General features: G+C 42.7%; 2 protein-coding genes across 2 annotated transcripts; both read right to left on the bottom strand.

Annotated features, from left to right (window-relative positions):
- Positions 1-4,000: 4,000 nt before the first annotated feature.
- Positions 4,001-8,865, bottom strand: slc5a9 (solute carrier family 5 member 9). The gene is made up of 13 exons (XM_014216612.2): positions 8,686-8,865; positions 8,354-8,425; positions 7,995-8,099; positions 7,663-7,827; positions 7,474-7,579; positions 7,302-7,382; positions 6,926-7,131; positions 6,625-6,760; positions 6,398-6,505; positions 6,060-6,210; positions 5,233-5,401; positions 4,899-5,114; positions 4,001-4,741 (listed from the first exon to the last, which is right to left on the bottom strand). Exons 1-13 carry the CDS (start codon positions 8,836-8,838, stop codon positions 4,406-4,408), a joined length of 2,004 nt encoding a protein of 667 aa, XP_014072087.1. The 5' UTR covers positions 8,839-8,865; the 3' UTR covers positions 4,001-4,405.
- Positions 8,866-9,942: 1,077 nt separating this feature from the next.
- On the bottom strand, positions 9,943-20,134 carry LOC106614019 (39S ribosomal protein L55, mitochondrial). The gene is made up of 3 exons (XM_014216911.2): positions 19,967-20,134; positions 12,288-12,489; positions 9,943-10,648 (listed from the first exon to the last, which is right to left on the bottom strand). The coding sequence occupies exons 1-3, from the start codon at positions 20,008-20,010 to the stop codon at positions 10,616-10,618; spliced, it is 279 nt and encodes a 92-aa protein (XP_014072386.2). The 5' UTR covers positions 20,011-20,134; the 3' UTR covers positions 9,943-10,615.
- Positions 20,135-20,734: the final 600 nt, after the last annotated feature.

The following is a 20,734-nucleotide window of genomic DNA, read 5'->3' as shown; positions in this document are numbered from 1 at the left end:
GAGCAATTTCCAAATGCCTGAAGGTACCATGTTCATCTGTACAAACAATAGTACACAAGTATAAACACCATGGGACCACGCAGCTGTCATACCACTCAGGAAGAAGACGCGTTCTGTCTCCTAAAGATGAACGTACTTTAGTGAGAAAAGTGCAAATCAATCCCAGAACAACAGCAAAGGACCTTGTGAAGATGCTGGAGGAAACAGGTACAAAAGTATCTATATCCACAGTAAAACGAGTCCTATATCAACATAACCTGAAAGGCCGCTTAGCAAGGAAGAAGCCAATGCTTCAAAACCAACATAAAAAAGCCAGATTACGGTTTGCAACTGCACATGGGGACAAAATCATACTTTTTGGAGAAATGTCCTCTGGTCTGACGAAACAAATATAGAACTGCTTGGTCAAAATGACCATCGTTATGTTTGGAGGAAAAAGGGGGAGGCTTGCAAGCCAAAGAACACCATCCCAACCGTGATGACGGGGGTGGCAGCATCATGTTGTGGGGGTGCTTTGCTGCAGGAGGGACTGGTGCACTTCACAAAATAGATGGCATCATGAGGGAGGAAAATGATGTGGATATAATGAAGAAACATCTCAAGACATCAGTCAAGAAGTTAAAGCTTGGTCGCAAATGGGTCTTCCAAAAGGACAATGACCCCAAGCGTACTTCCAAAGTTGTGGCAAAATGGCATAAGGACAACAAAGTCAAGGTATTGAAGTGGCCATCACAAAGCCCTGACCTCAATCCCATAGAACATTTGTGGGCAGAGCTGAAAAAGTGTGTGCGAGCAAGGAGGCCTACAAACCTGACTCAGTTACACCAGCTCTGTCAGGAGAAATGGGCCAAGATTCACCCAACTTATTGTGGGAAGCTTGTGGAAGGCTACCTGAAACGTTTGACAATTTAAAACAATTTAAAGGCAATGCTACCAAATATTAATTGAGTGTATGTAAACCTCTGACCCACTGGGAATGTGATGAAATAAATAAAAGCTGAAATAAATCATTCTCTCTACTTTTATTCTGACATTTCACATTCTTAAAATAAAGTGGTGATCCTAACTGAACAGTGAATTTTTACTATGATTAAATGCCAGGAATTGTGAAAAACTGCATTTAAATGTATTTGGCTAAGGTGTATGCAAACTTCCGACTTCAACTGTACATATGAGATGGGTAATGCAATATGTAAAAACAATTTAAAAGTGACTAAGATACCGTAGAATAGTGTGGAGTGCAGTTTCTACATGTGAGATGAGTAATGCTAGATACGGAAACATTATTAAAGTGGCTAGTGATCCATTTCTAAAAGTGGCCAGTGATTCCTAATCTATGTCTTATTGGTAGCCACCTCTCATATGCTAGTGATGGCTGTTTGTTTAGCAGTCTGATGGCCTTGAGATAGAAGCTGTTTTTCAATCTCTTGGTCTCAGGTTTGATGCACCTGTACAGACCTCAGTGGCTCGGGTGGTTGATGTCCTTGATGATCTTTTTGGCCTTCGTGTGGCATCAGGTGCTGTAGGTGTCCAGGAGGGCGGGAAGTTTTCCCCCAGTGATGTGTTGGGCAGACCGCACCACCCTCTGGAGAGCTTTGCGGTTGTGGGCGGTGCAGTTGCTGTACCAGGCGGTGATACAGCCTGACAGGATGCTCTCGATTGTGCATCTGTAAAATTTTGTGAGGATTTTAGGTGTTAAGCCAAATTTCTTTAGCGTCCTGAGGTTGAAGAGGCGCTGTTGTGCCTTCTTCACCACACTGTCTGTGTGGGTGGATCATTTCAGTTAGTCAGTGATGTGTACACCGAGGAACTTTAAGCTTTCCCCCTTCTCTACTGCGGTCCCATCAATGTGGATAGGGGGGTGCTCCCTCTGCTGTTTCTTGAAGTCCACGATCATCTCCTTAGTTTTGTTGACATTGAGTGAGAAGTTATTTTCCTGGCACCACTCTCCCAGAGCCCTCACCTCCTCCCTTTATCGCTGTCTCATCATTGTTGGTAATCAAGCCTACTACTGTTGTGTCGTCTGCAAACTTGACGATTGAGTTGGAGCCGTGCTTGGCCACGCAGTCATGGGTAAACAGGGAGTACAGGAGGGGGCTGAGCACACACCCTTGTGGGGCCCCAATGTTGAGGATCAGCGAAGAGGCGTTGTTTCCTACCTTCACCACCTGGGGGCGACCCGTCAGGAAGTCCAGGATCCAGTTGCACAGGGTGGGGTTCAGACCCAGGGCCTCGAGCTTAATGATGAGCTTGGAGGGTACTATGGTGTTGAATGCTGAGCTATAGTCAATGAACAGCATTCTTACATAGGTATGCATGCTTCTTGTCCAGATGGGACAGGGCAGTGGGCAGTGTGGCGATTGCATCGTCTGTGGATCTATTGGGGCGGTAAGCAAATTGAAGAAATTCTAGGGTGGCAGGTAAGGTGGAGGTGATATGATCCTCGACTAGTCTCTCAAAGCACTTCATGATGACAGAGTTGAGTGCTACTGTGCGATAGTCATTTAGTTTAATTATCTTTGCTTTCTTATGTACAGGGACAATGGTGGACATCTGGAAGCATGTGGGGACAACAGACTGGGATAGGGAGAGATTGAATATATCTGTAAACACACCAGCCAGCTGGTCTGCGCATGCTCTGAGGCCGCGGCTAGGGATACCATCTGGGCCGGCAGCCTTGCAAGGGTTAACATGCTTAAACGCCTTACATCTGCCAAGGAGGAGAGCCCACTTCACTACATCCCCAAATAAATAATGTACTTGTTACCCCATACATTTTCCCTGACACCCAAATGTAGTCTTTACATTTTCAATTCTTAGCAGGGCAGGAAATTGTCCAATTATCACACTTAGCAAGAGAACATCCCAGGTCATCTACGGCCTCTGATCTGGCGGACTCACTAAACACACATGCTTCGTTTGTAAATTATGTGTTGGAGTGTGCCCCTGGATATCCGTAAATTAAAAACAAACTGGTGCAGTCTAGTTTGCTAAATATAAGGAATTTGAAATGATCTACACTTTTACTTTTGATACTTAAATATATTATAGCAATTACATTTACTTTGATACTTAAGTATATTTAAAACCAAATACTTTTAGACTTTTACTCAAATCGTATTTTACTGGGTGACTTACTTTTACGCAAGTCATTTTCTATTGAGGTATCTTAAAGGGCCAGCTTCCCTGTGGAACGCTTGTGACAACTTGTAGACAAATTGAGGCTATTTTGAGGGCAAAAGGGGGTCTGCAACTCAAATAAAATCTTATTGGTCACATACACATGGTTAGCAGACGTTATTGCGAGTGTAGCGAAATGCTTATGCTTCTAGATCCGACAGTGCAACAGTATCTAACAGGTAATATCTAACAAATTCCACAACAAAACTAATACACACAATCTAGTAAAGGAATGGGATGAGAATATATAAGTATAAAATATATGGATGAGCAGTGACAGAGCAGCTAAGATGCAATAGATAGTAAAGAAGATAGTGAAGGATACAGTATACATTATATACATATGAGATGAGTAATGCGAGACATGTAAACATTCTTAAAGTGGCATTATAAAAGTGACTTGTGTTCCATTTATTAAAGTGGCCAATGATATCAAGAATGTAGGTAGGCAGCCGCCTCTCTGTGCTAGTGGTGGCTGTTTAACAATCTTATGGCCTTGATAAAGAAGCTGTTTTTCAATCTCTCTGTCCCAGCTTTGGTGCACCTGTACTGACCTCGCCTTCTGGATGGAAGCGGGGTGAACAGGCAGTGGCTCGGGTGGTTATTGTCTTGCCTTTCTGTGACATCGGGTGTTGTAGGTGTCTTGGAGGGCAGGTAGTTTGCCCCCGGTGATGCGTTGTGCAGACATCACCACCCTCTGGAGAGCCTTGCGGTTGTGATGTTTTGTACACAGATAGCACTGTTGGCTAGACGCACGTGCCAATACCAGTGTGCACACTCGCTATTTAATGCAATATTTGGAAAATGTGATGGAAACCCATTTAACGTGTATTTTTTATTCAGTACATGGGGGATTTAACCGCAAAAGGTATTTTATGTCCAATACGTCATCACGCACCGCCTTTTATGTGCAACAAGTCCATTTGATGGAAACGCATCTATGGTAGGAAAATGTGCATTTTGATTTTATGCGGATTTTAGAATATCCGCATGAAAATCTGTCACCAATTGAATGGAAACCTAACTACTGACCCTGATCAAGGAGTACACATACAGATGACAGTTTTGGCAATAAAAAGTCTAAATCCCAACAACTAAAAACAACATTACCATTATTGTTTGACATTCTAATTGTAAACTAATTAGCATTTTGAGTGTGATCAGTAATTCAATAAACAATATGTGATTCAAGAATATCTATAATCAAAAGGAGAGTTATATTAACTCAGGCAAAGTAGCCCCACATAAAGATATTGATAGAGAGTAGTATGAGGGCGTTAGCGTTGCACACATTCCGCCAGATTGGTTCTTCCTCAATGCTGGTCAGTTTTAACTCCAAGGCATGTTTCTCCTCCAGGGTTAACTTTTTCTTCTCAGGCCCAGACAGCCCACACAGCCACATTCCAGTACGCTTCCAGCATGGCCCGGCCTCCACAGCTGCCTCCTCCCCAACTGTGGGGTCAGGAGTTCTGGGTGGTGTCCTGGGCTTTGTGGTCCATGGGTCATTGAAGTCAATGCGTGGCTCCTTGCTGTGTCTTGTCCACCATGTCAGGCGATGGAGCTGCAGCGGGATTGAAGAGGGGAAGAATGAATAGGTTATAACATGTAACAAAATGTGTACATGTTCTTTTCTTTTAACTGAAATGAATCTCATAAGTAACAGCATATATTTTGCAAGTCAGTTTAATGTTTATGATTAGTACATGTGGCACTCTTACATGGTGCTCTGGAATGGCCGGAGTGCAGAGGCTGACAGCAGTGATGACCAGGCCAGTGAGAGCCAGGAGGATAAGAGCAAAGTACAGGTAGTGGACATCCCTGATGAAGGCTGGCCGTATGTCTATCTCTCCACAAGATGGGGTGCCATACACAAACACCAGCACCATCTGCACCAAGCCAACAGCAAGGCCCACGATCAGACCCCAGAAGGCTCCCTGTGTTAACGGTCATCCACATTGAACGCACACACAAAGGGACAGTGTTTTATATCAAATCTCAACAATGTGCTTTATGACATACAAACAAATAATGGCATGAAACCCTTGATCTGACCTGCTCATTGACACGCCTCCAGAAGATGGCCATGATGAAGACAGCAGTGATGGGAGGAGCCAGGTAGCTGGTGATGGCCTGGATGTAGTCAAACAGCTGTCCACTGTTGGCTGACTGGATAATGGGGATCCACAGGATGCTGAGCACCACCATTACTAAGATGAACACCCTGCATGTGATGACCACAGACAGGAGGTGAGGGTTCTTTCAGTTTAAAGTATTGTATAATGAATCCTGCATTGGTTACTTTTGTTAGGAATCGTTGCCTTACTAAAATAGTTTTAATTTAGAAAAATCCTGATCAAGTTTTCTAGTATGTAAATGTAACCGTATTGAGTATATTCAGCATTGGACTTTGGACCAGAGGTCATGGGTTTGGATTATGGGGCAGGGAAACTTAAATTGCCTCCATAAAACAGACATCTTAATGGGATATATACCTTTAGTCTTGCATTCAAAACAAGGCAATGTTTGCAACAGGGAATCCCACAAAACAAAAAATGCTTGCTCTATCCATTTTGTATTATTGTTAGAGAAAAAAATGATTTCACTTGTTATTTGGGTAAAAATGAAAATTCTTGACACTTTTATTAAGCTGTATAGATTTTGTATAATGTCTTCTGAGGTTTAGTTATGCGATTTTATACTAAGCTTATTATTCACAGGGGACTCAAAGGAATTGTAGCACAAAATACAACAGTGCCTGGAGTAAACAAAAGCAGAACCTGAGGAAGTTGGGCATGTTTAGACACAGCTATTGTCAAACAACTGGCTTTGACTCATGTTTAGAAGACATTGCTGTACATTTCTTTAATGGCGTTACCTACCTGCCCACTACCATGAGTTCTGGCTCGGAGGCCTGTGGCCGGACCCTCTGCCAGATGTCCATGGTGAACAGGGTGCTGCTGCTGTTGAAGATGGAGGTCAGAGAGGACATGAGGGCAGCCATCATTACTGCAATCATCAACCCCCGCATGCCTGGAGAGGATAGACACAGATATAACAGATTGAAGAGTGAAATTGGGCGAGTCAAATTTAAAATACAAACATCCTCAGAAAATTACATAGACACACATACAGTGATGACACATTTGAACCTTTTCAAAAATAGGATCAATAGTAAGTGTGTTTTCAGTGTGTTCACGCGTGTGTGCAGATGTCTTACCAACAGGCATAAGTTCTACCACTAGTTTGGGGTAGGCAATATTGGAGCAGCCCACGGTGGCTCCACAGATTCTTTGGCACTCAATGGGGTCAACACATCCTACCTCATCTGCAGACATAAAGAGACAATATAGTAATACACAGCACATTAACATACTATACAACTTCAGAACAAGGGCAATACCATTGCTGTATATTGGATTTAGTATAGACAAAGTGAGAACTCACTTGGGTAAAGTGCTCTGCTGATCATTCCAGGCATCACGATAAAGAACATGGGCAGGACCTTCAGGTAACCTCCCAGCACAGAGCCTCCTTTGGCATGGGACAGGTTCTTGGCTGAGAGAGACCTCTGCACTATCACCTGGAGCAGGTTAGGACAAGGTCACTTACGTGAGGAAATCTCCCGCCTCAGCAAAAATGTGGGATTCTTCGTAATGGTCTACTGTAACATACCTAAATAACAAGTCAAAATAACACCTTAGACTTGACTGTAATGCAAGTCAACTACAAAAGTTCCTTCTCATACCTGGTCAGCGCACCACACCCAGGTGGCCAGCACCGTGAGGCCAAACAGCAGACCAGGCCAGGGCAGATCCCCCGTCACTGGGTCTCTGAAGATGTGGAAGGCATCGGACCGGGGGAGGTGACATGTAGTGTTGGGCACAGTCAATGTGGGGATGGCCTCCTTGTACTGCTCCAGCAGACCCTCATACCAACCCACTTTGTCAAACGCTAAAGATAAAGTTCAAGGGTCAGTTTGAAAATGAATACAATAAATCATCCAATCATTAATTAATAAAATAATTATATACTATGATACTAAAGTAGTTTTAGACAAATTCAAATGTAGATGTATATACTGTATACCGTTGAACTTATACTATAGAAAACAAAAACAGTACCTATGAACATGAGTACGAATGCGCCTATCACCATGATGACCGTCTGCAAAGCATCTGTATAGATAACTGCTGTCAGCCCCCCTGGAATCAATTAACAGCCAATGGTAATCAATAACAAACAATGCCATGTAATGAATTAATAAATGACTGGTAGATTATGTTGAAAAGTTACCAGCTATAGTGTAGAGGGCAGTTACTAGAAGAAGCACCACTGTGGAGAGATAGAGGTCCCAGCCCAGGGACACTTGAATGAACAGAGCGCCAGAGAAGATGTCTGTCTGTCAGCAGAGGTAACAAGAATATTCAACTAACACCCTGAATTGCCTTATGAATTTTTTTTTTTTTTATATGAGAATCTTACTGATATCTTGGTGAAAATATAGAGGATGAGGGAGAGAACACTCATGTAGATTCTGATGCGCTGGCCCCCAAATCGCTTCTTCAGGTACTCTGGCATGGTTACCACACCAGCGGAGATGTAAACAGGCACAAAGATCCAACCAAGAGCAATGAGGACCCAAGCTGCCTGTGAAACATGAAAGCTTATTCTAAGCTGAAATACTGTGGATAGGTCTTCAAAATAAAGGGTGTCCACCTCCTGATGGAAATATTGCCAAACTGTAATAACTCGATTTCCTCTCCATTGTTTATCATCTTGATGTTTTTTCACAATGCTCTTAACATATTACTTACATTCCATTCAAACCCTCCAACAGCGATGCCTCCTGCTGCTCCAGTGCCAGCTAGTCCAATTAACAAACCACTGCCAACATTACTGGACATCAGAGAGGCCCCAATCTGAGACAGCAGAACAAAATTTACTTCATTTAATACATTTTTATCTTTGGATATAGATAGCTATTATCAGTATCAACTATTTTCACCCAATTGTTTACTGTTATAAAAATAAAATCCTAATTTAAAATAGATAATACTTAATAGTCTGGATCATGATTAACTTTTTATCTAGTTGACATACTAATTTCATCACTAATGTTCAGTTCAATGCATAGAGTTTGAGTTCAGTACCATCAAAATCTCAGGCTACTTACAGGCCACCATGTCATGGATCTTCCAGCCAAGAAGTATCCACCCACTGTCCCACGGTTTGCCCTGACAGAAGACTGCAATAAAGAGTTCATTTACATCATACATCAAACTATACTGTCTGTAGATATTAGTTACAGCAAAGCCTTCTCAATGACATTGCTTTGTACTTCTTATTTAGTCAATATTGCATTTATTTGAACAACAGATTTTGTGAGAGGAAGAATTCTGATGAATTAATCTCCACAGTACTACTTCAGTGTTAGGTCATTGTACCAGTCTGCCCTCTTCATACAATGAAAGCATCCACCAGGTAATAGGAGTGTTTATTACTTACCCATATTCCCACAACAAGAACAAAGACGAAGTATACCACAACCACAACAATATCAAGAGCTTCCAACGCAAACTTTTCATGTAATTCAGGCACAGAAGTCGTTGTCGCAAGACTAGGTGTTGAAGTCATTTTGACGAAAACATAGAAAACCATGTGAACTTTGAGGCTAGCATGAAGCAAGTCAATAATTAATCAGCTTATCAAGACAGTAAGGAACCCCATTCATTGGTCACATATAAACCGGAAAGTCTTCAGAAATACCTATCAGCTTGTAAAGGATGCTTCCTGGAAAGATTTCAGTGGTGACATTTTCCTAAAATCCATAGGATGTGTATGTGTGTGTGCTGTATGCTCTGTTGGACAGCTAACAAACATACTGACTATTATGTTCCAGAACTGGTTTGACAACATTATCTGGGTTAAACAATTATTGAATAATGATGGCCAACTATATGATTATCAAGACTTCATGAGAACACACAATGTTACATTCACTCCTGAGAAGTATCAAATTGTTGTTAGAGCTATCCCTAAAGGTGCTATTATTCTTTTAGGAGAATATAATACTCCAAGTGGAACTGTTGAAGATTTTGTAGCCTCAATACAATTAGAAGGAATTGACATTATAAACTATAAATGTAATAACATGTATATAAGGAAACTATGTCAATATGTTACTATTCCCTCTGCTAAAATGTACTGGAATGCAGCCCTAGGACAAGTGAACTGGAACAAAGTTTCGTTGTTGTCTGGTAAATATTGTATATCTAATAAGGTGAAAGAAGTATCATACAAACTCATTCATAGAATCTACCCTGTTGTCACAGATTAAGTCGTGTAGAGAAGCGGACCAAGGCGCAGCGGAAGTGTGGACACTCATTCTTTTAATTGGTAAATGAAAAAAAAGCATCCACAGGGAAAACAAAACAATGAACGGTACTCACGATTTACAACAGTTTTGCAGGCTATCTAAAACGCAGTGCAAAAACAATTCCCCACAACCCCAAAGACAAACACACACACCTATATAGGACTTCCAATCAAAGGCAACTATACACACCTGCCTTCAATTGGAAGTCCCAATCATCAACCCAACATTTAACAAACACAAACCCCCTGCCACATCCTGACCAAGACTAAGCAAAACGCCCTCTGCTGGTCAGGACGTGACACCTGTAAAGACCTTTATTATACACAGATTTAAAATAGCTATTGATAACAAATGTGTATTTTGTGGTTGTGACCCAGAAACTCTTGACCATTTATTTTGGGACTGTTCTTATGTTAGAAGATTTTGGAGTGAGTTAGAAGATTTAATTTGAAAAGAAACGACTATTAATGTTAATCTGAGAGAATCTGATAAGGTTTTATTTTGATCCAAATGATATGGAACCTGACATAACTTTCAGTGTTCATTTGTTTATCCATAAAATGAAGTGGGCAGAGAACAAACCCCTCTTCACATTATTTAAGATAGACTTTAAATATTATTTTGAAATGAAGAGTAAATGTAAAAACAAAAAAAGAATACGCACCATAAAAGTGTTTGCGAAATTGAAAATTAATCTCGATATGTAATACCCGTCTGTTAGGTTTATGTACTCTTGTTGGTATATTTCTGTAATTTGTATTTGTTGTGTTCATAATAAAAAAATAAAAAAACATATGGTCACAAAATTATATATGTAGCTAAGTGAATAAAATTTATTATTTTATTACCAATATGGGATAAAGATGTACATCTACAAATAATATTATATATACACACACAGTCAAGGCAGAACAGTAAAGTTAAATAACTACAACAGGCTCTATAACTTCTCCAAAACTTGCTGTAATCATCCACTTTGAAATCGTCTTTGAATTCCACCGTCCTCTGCTTAACAACTCCCTTCTTGGGATCCCGCTTCCGCATCCTGATTTTCCTTTCTTACTCTGAGAGTGTACTGATGTCCACAGGCATCTGAAGGGATACAACACAAAATAATCAAATTCACTCTCAGAATTTGTCTGATTAGCATTCAAATGTAGGATTCCTGAATAGTCAAAAGGGGCAAAAATGTAAACTCAGCAAAAAAAGAAACGTCCCTTTTTCAGGACCCTGTCATTCAAAGATAATTCGTAAAAATCCAAATAACTTCAGACTTCATTGTAAAGAGTTTAAACACTGTTTTCCATGCTTGTTCAATGAACCATAAACAATTAATGAACATGCACCTGTGGAACGGTCGTTAAGACACTAACAGCTTACAGACGGTAGGCAATTAAGGTCACAGTTCTGAAAACTTAGGACAGTAAAGAGGCCTTTCTACTGACTCTGAAAAACACCAAAAGAAAGATACCCAGGGTCCCTGCTCATCTGTGTGAAAGTGCCTTAGGCATGTTGCAAGGAGGCATGAGGACTGCAGATGTGGCCAGGGCAATAAATTGCAATGTCCATACTGTGAGACGCCGAAGACAGTGCTACTACAGGGAGACAGGACGGACAGCTGATCGTCCTCGCAGTGACAAACCATGTGTAACAACACCTGCACAGGATCAGTACATCCGAACATCACACCTGAGGGACAGGTACAGGATGGCAACAACAACTGCCCGAGTTACACCAGGAATGCACAATCCCTCCATCAGTGCTCAAACTGTCCGCAATAGGCTAAGAAAGGCTGGACTGAGGGCTTGTAGGCCTGTTGTAAGGCAGGTCCTCACCAGACATCACCGGCAACAGTGTTGCCTATGGGCACAAACCCACCGTCGCTGGACCAGACAAGACTGGTAAAAAGTGCTCTTCAGTGACGAGTCACGGTTTTGTCTCACCAGGGGTGATAGTCGGATTCACATTTATCGTCGAAGTAATGAGCGTTACACCGAGGCCTGTACTCTGGAGCGGGATCGATTCGGAGGTGGAGGGTCCGTCATGGTGTGGGGCTGTGTGTCACAGCATCCTCGGACTGAGCTTGATGTCATTGCAGGCAATCTCAACGCTGTGCGTTACAGGGAAGACATCCTCCTCCCTCATGTGGTACCCTTCCTGCAGGCTCATCCTGACATGACCCTCCACCATGACAATGCCACCAGCCATACTGCTCGTTCTGTGAGTGATTTCGTGCAAGACAGGGATGTCAGTGTTCTGCCAAGGCCAGTGAGGGGCCCGCATCTCAATAGCATTGAGCACGTCTGGTACCTGTTGGATCAGAGGGTGAGGGCTAGGGCATTCCCCCCAGAAATGTCCAGGAACTTGCAGGTGCCTTGGTGGAAGAGTGGGGTAACATCTCACAGCAAGAACTGGCAAATCTGGTGCAGTCCATGAGGAGGAGATGCACTGTAGTACTGCAGCTAGTGGCCACACCAGATACTGACTGTTACTTTTGATTTTGACCCCCCCTTTGTTCAGGGACACACTATTCAATTTCTGTTAGTCACATGTCTGTGGAACTTGTTCAGTTCATGTCTCAGTTGTTGAATCTTATGTTCATATAAATATTTACACGTTAAGTTTGCTGAAAATAAATGCAGTTGACAGTGAGAGGACGTTTCTTTTTTTGCTGAGTTTATCAATCCAAAAAGGCATTCTCTCAATTTGTCTCCAGTTCAAGGAAGCTTACCATGAGTATCCTCTTGGGCTTCTTGTACCTAATGTTAATTGTGGAACCGTCCGGTTGTATGAGCAACACAGGAAACATTCTTTCATACTTCTGTCGACTGCATCGTACAATTGATGTCTTGTTGGAGTTGTGCTGGGTGGTCGCTGTGTGTAGAGTTGATGCAGCAAGGAAATGCCTCTGGGCAACCACCTCTTGTAGACATCTAAAAAGACAAAACATTGGCAATGTTCAAATGATTAAGATTTAGAAACTAATATAAAAGCGTAATGCAAATGTACTCAGAAACTAGCTAGCTAGTTCATCCCAAGCTGTCAGTCATACATGTTAGCTGGCTAGCTCTGATCCAGGGCGTTACGTGCAGCTTTAGCCTTCAATGCCTGCTCGTCGAACATCTCATTCCAAAATCATGGGCATTAATATGGAGTTGGTCCCCCTTTGCGGCTATAAAGGCCTCCACTCTCTGGGAAGGCTTTCCCTAGATGTTGGAACATTGCTGCAGGGACTTGCTTCCATTCAGCCATAAGAGCATTAATGAGCTCGGGCACTGATGTTGGGCGATTAGGCCTGGCTCGCAGTCGGTGTTCCAATTCATCCCAAAGGTGTTTGATGGGGTCAGGGCTCTATGCAGGCCAGCCAAGTTCTTCCACACCGATCTCGACAAACTATTTCTGTATGGACCTAGCTTTGTGCACAGGGGCATTGTCATGCTGAAACAGGAAAGAGCCTTCCCCAAACTGTTGCCACAAAGTTGGAAGCACAGAATCATCTAGAATGTCATTGTATGCTGTAGCGTTAAGATTTCACTTCACTGGAACTAAGGGGCCTAGGCCAAACCATGAAAAACAGCCATAGACCATTATTCCTCTTCCACCAAACTTTACAGTTGGCACTATGCATTCGGGCAGGTAGCGTTCTCCTGGCATCCACCAAACCCAGATTCGTCCGTCGGACTGCCAGATGGTGAAGCATGTAGAAGCACTCCAGAGAGTGCATTTCCACTGCTCCAGAGTCCAATGGCGGCAAGCTTTACACCACTCCAGCCGATGCTTGGCATTGCGCATGGTGACCTTAGGCTTGTGTGCGGCTGCTCGGCTGTGGAAACTAATTTCATGAAGCTCCTGACGAACAGTTCTTGTGCTGACGTTGCTTCCAGAGGCAGTTTGGAACTGGGTAGTGAGTGTTGCAACCGAGGATAGACGCTTCAGCACTTGGCGGTCCCATTCTGCCAACTTGTGTGGCCTACCACTTCGTGGCTGAGTCGTTGTTGCTCCTAGATGTTTCCACTTCACAATAACAGCACTGACAGTTGACCAGGGCAGCTCTAGCAGGGAAGAAATTTGATGAATTGACTTGTTGGAAAGGTGGCATCCTATGACGATGCCACGTGGAAAGTCACTGAGCTCTTCATTGCGGCCATTCTACTGCCAATATTCAGCTATGGAGATTGCAGGGCTGTCTGCTCGATTTTATACACCTGTCAGTAACGGGTGTGACTGAAATAGCTGAATACACTAATTTGAAGGGGTGTCCACATACTATGTATATTTAGTTTACCTTCGTTTGTCCGTGCTGGCCAATTTCTCTCTAAGCGCAAGCCGTCGTTTCTCCGAAATACGAAATAAACCACTTTTGAGGACTTTGCTTATCGCCAGACTTGTTCTGGACAACGCATACAGAGAAGGTTTGTCACTAGTACCGTCTTTACGTCAGTGAATATACTTAAGCCAATCACAAAACAAAATCTGAAGAAAATATTGTATGATGGGGAGAATAGAGTGGTGGTGAGGAGCTCTGCGGACCCTTTGTGCCCAGAAGTTATTTAGCTATTCATTGTAGTCATTGCTCTCTATTGAGTTGCTATTTTCTCCAGTTCTCCTGCCAATTCATTCCTGTCATTCCTGAATTACTCATTATATTAATAAAGGCAGATTTAAATCAATAAATGTATTTATGAAGTTTGGCAATGAGGACAAACTAGCATAGTTCATCTAGCCAGCTAGTTTAGCCAGGGAAAACCGGTGAAAACGTGCTTGGCCCATGCGCACTAGGCTAATATAGGAGACAGATTGTAGTTTTTATGCTCTGATATCAGGAGATGCCGGCGAAAAGTTTGAATAAAGCGGCAATCAGCGTTTGAAACAATAACAAAGCATCCTCCCACCCATTTCAGTAAAAATCTGAGGGATAGGGCTCTCAAATTCATAGACAGAGCTATGGATCCAAGGATGGACAATCCATGGTATAAAAATTATAGTTTTAACCATGTTGAGGCTATATATTGTTTGTTTACATCTGCTTTGTTTCCAAACATTGGAGTGAAACAAGCTTATATTTTGGGTTCTGATGGGGTACAACAGTTGAACTAAGCTCATGAGACATTTATATTATTCAACAATTAATGGGTACATTTAATTAAATCAGTAGTCCTAAAATGGAGGAAGCAACTGCAGACTAAATCAAGTAAATCAGATGACTTATATTTAAGGAGATCTATTAGCACCCCATTGGTTCCTGCATGAACGTACTGGTACTGCTTGACTTTACAGAAGGCCTTTGATACAGTTAACCACTGTTAACCTAATCTCCAAACTGGAGTCACTGGGGTTAAGCAGTATCCCTCTAGGCTGGGTAAAGTCCTATTTATCAGGAAGGGAGCAAGTAGTAGAGGTTTATGGTTCACTGTCTCAGGCAAAACCAATGAGTTGTGGCATTCCGCAGGGGGAGCATGCTTGGGCCTCTGCTGTTTTTATTGTATATTAACGATATAAAAGATGCTTGTTCTTGCCGTCTTTTTCTTTATGCGGATGACTCTACACTTCTGGTAGAGTCTGACACAGTATCCCGTGTGGCTCAGTTGGTAGAGCATGGTGTTTGCAATGCCAGGGTTGTGGGTTCAATTCCCACGTGGGACCAGTACGGAAAAAAATTTATGAAATGTATGCATTCACTACTGTAAGTCGCTCTGGATAAGAGCGTCTGCTAAATGACTAAAATGTAAATGTGGTGTCTCACAAAAGTAAAACTATGTTGGAGAGCATACTTAGCACAGAGCTTACTAACATTAGCAAATGGCTTGGAGATCATAAGCTATCTCTGCACTTAGGGAAAACTGAAGCAATTATTTTTGGATCCAGACCTAAATTGTGTGGGTCGTCTGAAATCAGAGTGGAGTTAGGGGGTGAGGTGCTGACTACTAAAACCTCTGTTAGCTACTTGGGATGTATCCTTGATGGAAGCTTGGGAGATGTGAGCATGGCCAATAAGGTGCTAGGGAAGGTTAATGCCAGGACTAAGTTTTTGGCTAGAAAGTCCAAGCTGCTTGATAAGGACTCCATGAAAGTGCTAGCTACTGCCCTCATTCAATGCCATTTTGACTATGCTAGTACTTCCTGGTTTGGGGGCTTATCTAAACTTATGATAGCCCAGAATAAGCTGATCAGGGTAGTATTGAAGGTGAGTCCACATACTCACATAGGCAGGAGCTGCTTTCAGGAACTAAACTGGCTGCCTGTTGAGGCTAGGGTGTCCCAGATTAGACTAGGTTTGGTTTACAGGAGTATTTATGGTCCTGCGCACAGATATCTAAGTGATTACTTTCCTCGTGTTAGGGATGCACACAATCACAGCACCAGATCAGGTGTTGCTGATGTGTGCTTATACAGGTTCAGGAGTAATGCTGGGAAAGGTACTTTCTTGTATACCGGAGCCTCAGAATGGAATGAGTTGCCTCTGCCTATAAAAACAACGTCCTCTCTGGACAGCTTTAAAAATAAAGTAAAAATATGTTTGATGTCTTCTGTGCCCATATGAATAACCCCTATGATGTAACTGGAATGATGAGATAGATGTTCTTCTTCTATGTTTTTGTTTTATTATTTCACTGCCATACTGTGTTGGATCTTGTCTAGCCATCTTGTCTCAAGAGGACCACAATGGAAATAAGTCTCAGACTTTGTGTGTTATCCTCGCTGATTTTATTCATGTGCATGTATGGCTTTTAAGTTTTATTTGTGCTTGTTTTTTTTTAAATGGTCGAATTAATAAACTAAACGCCTACCTTCGAGCATGACATTTGCATGCTTGTGTTATACTTTTGAATGTAGGTCATTAGGGAAATAAAAGTATTATCTGGTCACTGGTAGACAGTGTCTTTCGCTACCGCCTACCAAACACCTGCCCTCACCCTTGATAAAATACGTGAAAACAGTGCCCGACAGGCGGGAGGCTGGAGCGACACCGTGTACTAGCTAAATAGGCTTCTAAAACCAACGACTTACTGCGCGCCACAGAGTGTTGATGAACAGTGGAGAAAAAATATCTGAGAAACACATGCTGCTATTTATTGCTGAACAGCCGATGTCACCAACGTGCATTGTGAACAGATAAAGAAGTTCTGAGTAATGCAACGTTCTCCTGCAGAATTTGGTGAAAGCGCATAAGGCTACCTTCAGAAAGCCTCGATTTCCCATCACTAACTATAATTACTGTTAAGTGACCTAAACTGGGACATGCTTAACACCCCGGCTGTCCTACAATCTAAGCTAGATGCCCTCAATCTCACACAAATGATCAAGGAACCTTCCAGGTACAACCCTAAATCTGTAACCATGGGAACCCTCTTAGAGATCATCCTGACCAACTTTCCTTCTAAATACACCTCTGCTGTCTTCAACCAGGATCTCAGTGATCATTGCCTGCGTACGTAATGGGTCCGCGGTCAAACGACCACTCCTCATCACTGTCAAACGCTCCCTAAAACCTTTCAGTGAGCAGGCCTTTCTAATCGACCTGGCCCGGGTATCCTGGAAGGATATTGACCTCATCCCGTCAGTAGAGGATGCCTGGTTGCTCTGTAAAGGTTGCTTTCCTCACCATCTTAAATAAGCATGCCCCATTCAAAAAATGTAGAACTAAGAACAGATATAGCCCTTGGTTCACCCTAGACTTGACTGCCCTTGACCAGCACAAAAACATCCTGTGGCGTACTGCATTAGCATCGAATAGCCCCCGTGATATGCAACTTTTCAGGAAAGTCAGGAACCAATATACTCAGTCAGTTAGGAAAGCTAAGGCTAGCCTTTTCAAACAGAAATTTGCATCCTGTAGCACTAATTCCCAAAGGTTTTGGGACACTAAAGTCCATGGAGAATAAGAGCACCTCCTCCCAGCTGCCCACTGCACTGAGGATAGGAAACATTGTCACCCCGATAAATCTACAATAATCGTTAATTTCAATAAGCATTTTTCTACGGTTGGCCTAACTTTCCACCTGGCTACCCCTACCAACATCTCAGCACCCCCTGAAGCAACTTGCCCAAGACCCCCCCCCCCCACCCAAATCCAGACAGCTGATGTTCTATAAGAGCTGCAAAATCTGGATCCCTACAAATCAGCTGGGCTAGACAATCTGGACCCTCTCTTTCTAAAATGATCTGCCGAAATTGTTGCAACCCCTATTACTAACCTATTCAACCTCTCTTTTGTATCGTCTGAGATCCCCAAAGATTGGAAAGCTGCCGCGGTCATCCCCCTCTTCACAGGGGGAGACACTCTAGACGCAAACTGTTATATCCATCCTGCCCTGCCACTCTAAAATCTTCGAAAGCCAAGTTACCAAACAGATCACCGACCATTTCGAATCCCACCGTACCTTCTCCACTATGCAATCTGGTTTCCGAGCTGGTCATGGGTGCACCTCAGCCACGCTCAAGGTCCTAAACGATATCATAACCGCCATCGATAAAAGACAATACTGTGCAGCTGTCTTCATCGACCTGGCCAAGGCTTTTGACTCTGTCAATCACCGCATTCTTATCGGCAGACTTAACAGCAATGGTTTCTCAAATGACTACCTCGCCTGGTTCACCAACTACTTCTCAGATAGAGTTTAGTGTGTCAAATCGGAGGGCCTGTTGTCCGGACCTCTGGCAGTCTCTATGGGGGTGCCACAGGGTTCAATTCTCAGGCTGACTCTTTTCTCTGTATATATCAATGATGTCGCTCTTGCTGCTGGTGACTCTCTGATCCACCTCTATGCAGATGACACCATTCTGTATTCATTTGGCCCTTCTTTGGACACTGTGCTAACAAACCTCCAAACAAGCTTCAATGCTATACAACACTCCTTCCGAGGCCTCCAACTGCTTTTAAATGCAAGTAAAACTAAGTGCATGCTCTTCAACCGATTGCTGCCCGCACCCTCCCGCCTGACTAGCATCACTACCCTGGACTGTTCTGACTTAGAATATGTGGACAACTACAAATACCTAGGTGTCTGGTTAGACTGTAAACTCTCCTTCCAGACTCACATTAAGCATCTCCAATCCAAAATTAAATATAGAATCGGCTTCCTATTTCGCAACAAAGCCTCCTTCACTCATGCTGCCAAACATACCCTGGTAAAACTGACTATCCTACCGATCCTTGACTTCAGCGTTGTCATTTACAAAATAGCCTCCAACACTACTCAGCAAATTGGATGCAGTCTATCACAGTGCCATCTGTTTTGTCACCAAAGCCCCATATACTACCCACCACTGCGACCTGTATGCTCTCGTTGGCTGGCCCACACTACATATTTGTCGCCAAACCCATTGGCTCCAGGTCATCTATAAGTCTATGCTAGGTAAAGCCCCGCCTTATCTCAGCTCACTGGTCACCATAGCAGCACCCACCCATAGCACGCGCTCCAGCAGGTATATTTCACTGGTCACCCCCAAAGCCAACACTTCCTTCCAGTTCTCTGCTGCCAATGACTGGAATGAATTGCAAAAAAAAAAATCACTGAAGCTGGAGTCATATCTCCCTCTCTAACTTTAAGCATCAGCTGTCAGAGCAGTTTACCGATCACTGTACCTGTACACAGCCAATCTGTAAATAGCACACCCGACTATCTCCTCCCCATATTGTTACTTCCTCTTGCAACCCAGTATCTCTACTTGCACATCATCATCTGCACATCTATCACTCAAGTGTTAATGCTAAATTGTAATTATTTCACCTCCATGGCCTATTTATTGCCTTAACTCCCTACTCTTCTACATTGGCACACACTGTACATAGATTTTGATGTTGTGTTATTGATTGTACGTTTGTTTATGTGTAACTCTGTTGTTTTGTCGCACTGCTTTGCTTTATTTTGGCCAGGTCGCTGGTTTAAATATGAACTAGTTCTCAACTGGCCAACCTGGTTAAATAAAGGTGATATAAAAAAATAGCTATATTTGTCCCCCCGGCTCTTCTGTGGGGTGTATAGGCGGGTGGCATCCAACGTTGTGGTGCATTATCGCCATCTACTGTACTGGAGCGCCACTGCCTCCTGCCTATATACTGGAGTCAAAAATGGGCCAATAGAAGTATAAAGATGGGTTCCTGCAGATCCCGGAATGCCTACACCGAGGAACACCCCGAATTGCGGGATGCAGTTGCACCCGTCTCAAATCAGCTGTAACTGAAATAGGAAAACAAAGCTTAGAACGATGTTTGAGTGAACACTGAATACAGAAAATGAATGGTGAAGTCGCTTCCGGACACGGTATACTTCTCATCATCACCACTCTGTGGAAATATGCGGGCGTTGAAGAAGGCTCAAGCCGTACGTAACAACCAGGACCAGAGCTGCTAGTTAGCGAACGTGCGTCCCATTGAATGTCTTCGAAACCAACGCGTAGTTTATTTACCTGTTTAAAAGTCTCGGCGACGTCCATACTTTCAGTAGGGCCATGTCGGAGTTTAGCTTTTTTTTTTATCAACGGAACATACAATTTGTTTTGTATGTTAGTTATCTCGCTGTTAAGTTTTTAGAGACATAAAAGAGAGAACAGTCGGAAAGTCATGCGCAGTTGTCCGCTAAATTAACGACGTCTGGGAACAATTACCAACCGAATGGTTCCTACTTGTGATATCCTGTGTGTGAATACAGTCACTGGTTTGAATCGAATCAAATGTCAGCCTTTCACAACAATGTAATATATTTGAATTTATTAAAGAATATGAATGATCAACTTCGTGCATAAATGTATACATTATAGCTATAATTTATTCCTAGTAATATTCTCTGTCTGTCTGTAGTTCAGTCCTCCTGGGATGTTTGTTGGCAGGGAACTACACCCTGAGGAGCCGGCTGGTATTTAATTTAATTTAATTAACCTTTATTTAACTAGGCAAGTCAGTTAAGAACAAATTCTTATTTACAATGACGGCCTACCCCGGCCAAACCCTAACGACTCAAATAAAATACAATTGTATTTGTCACAGACAGTACACATGGTTAGCAGATGTTAATGCGAGTGTAGTGACATGCTTGTGCTTCTGGTTCCGACAGTGCAGTAATATCTAACAAGTAATCTAACAGTTCCCCAGCAACTACGTAATACACACAAATCTAAAAAGGGGTGAATGGGAATATGTACATATAAATATATGGATGAGCGATGGCCGAGCATCAT

The sequence above is a fragment of the Salmo salar genome, chromosome ssa10 (assembly GCF_905237065.1).
Source record: "Salmo salar chromosome ssa10, Ssal_v3.1, whole genome shotgun sequence".
NCBI classification, from domain to species: domain Eukaryota; kingdom Metazoa; phylum Chordata; class Actinopteri; order Salmoniformes; family Salmonidae; genus Salmo; species Salmo salar.
This window is presented reverse-complemented; position numbering and strand designations above follow the sequence as displayed.

Bases quoted from the DNA above. Each gene is read 5' to 3' on its own strand.
- slc5a9 (XM_014216612.2), bottom strand. From the start codon at position 8,838: ATGGTTTTCTATGTTTTCGTCAAAATGACTTCAACACCTAGTCTTGCG. The intron at 7,580-7,662 runs GTAAGATTCTCA...CTCTGCTGACAG, and splicing joins ATATTTTCACCAAGATATCA to ACAGACATCTTCTCTGGCGC. The intron at 4,742-4,898 runs GTAAGAGTGCCA...ATCCCGCTGCAG, and splicing joins CGGCCATTCCAGAGCACCAT to CTCCATCGCCTGACATGGTG.
- LOC106614019 (XM_014216911.2), bottom strand. From the start codon at position 20,010: ATGGCCCTACTGAAAGTATGGACGTCGCCGAGACTTTTAAACAG. The intron at 12,490-19,966 runs GTAAATAAACTA...TTGTCTTTTTAG, and splicing joins TCGCCGAGACTTTTAAACAG to ATGTCTACAAGAGGTGGTTG. The intron at 10,649-12,287 runs GTAAGCTTCCTT...GTATCCCTTCAG, and splicing joins AGCCCAAGAGGATACTCATG to ATGCCTGTGGACATCAGTAC.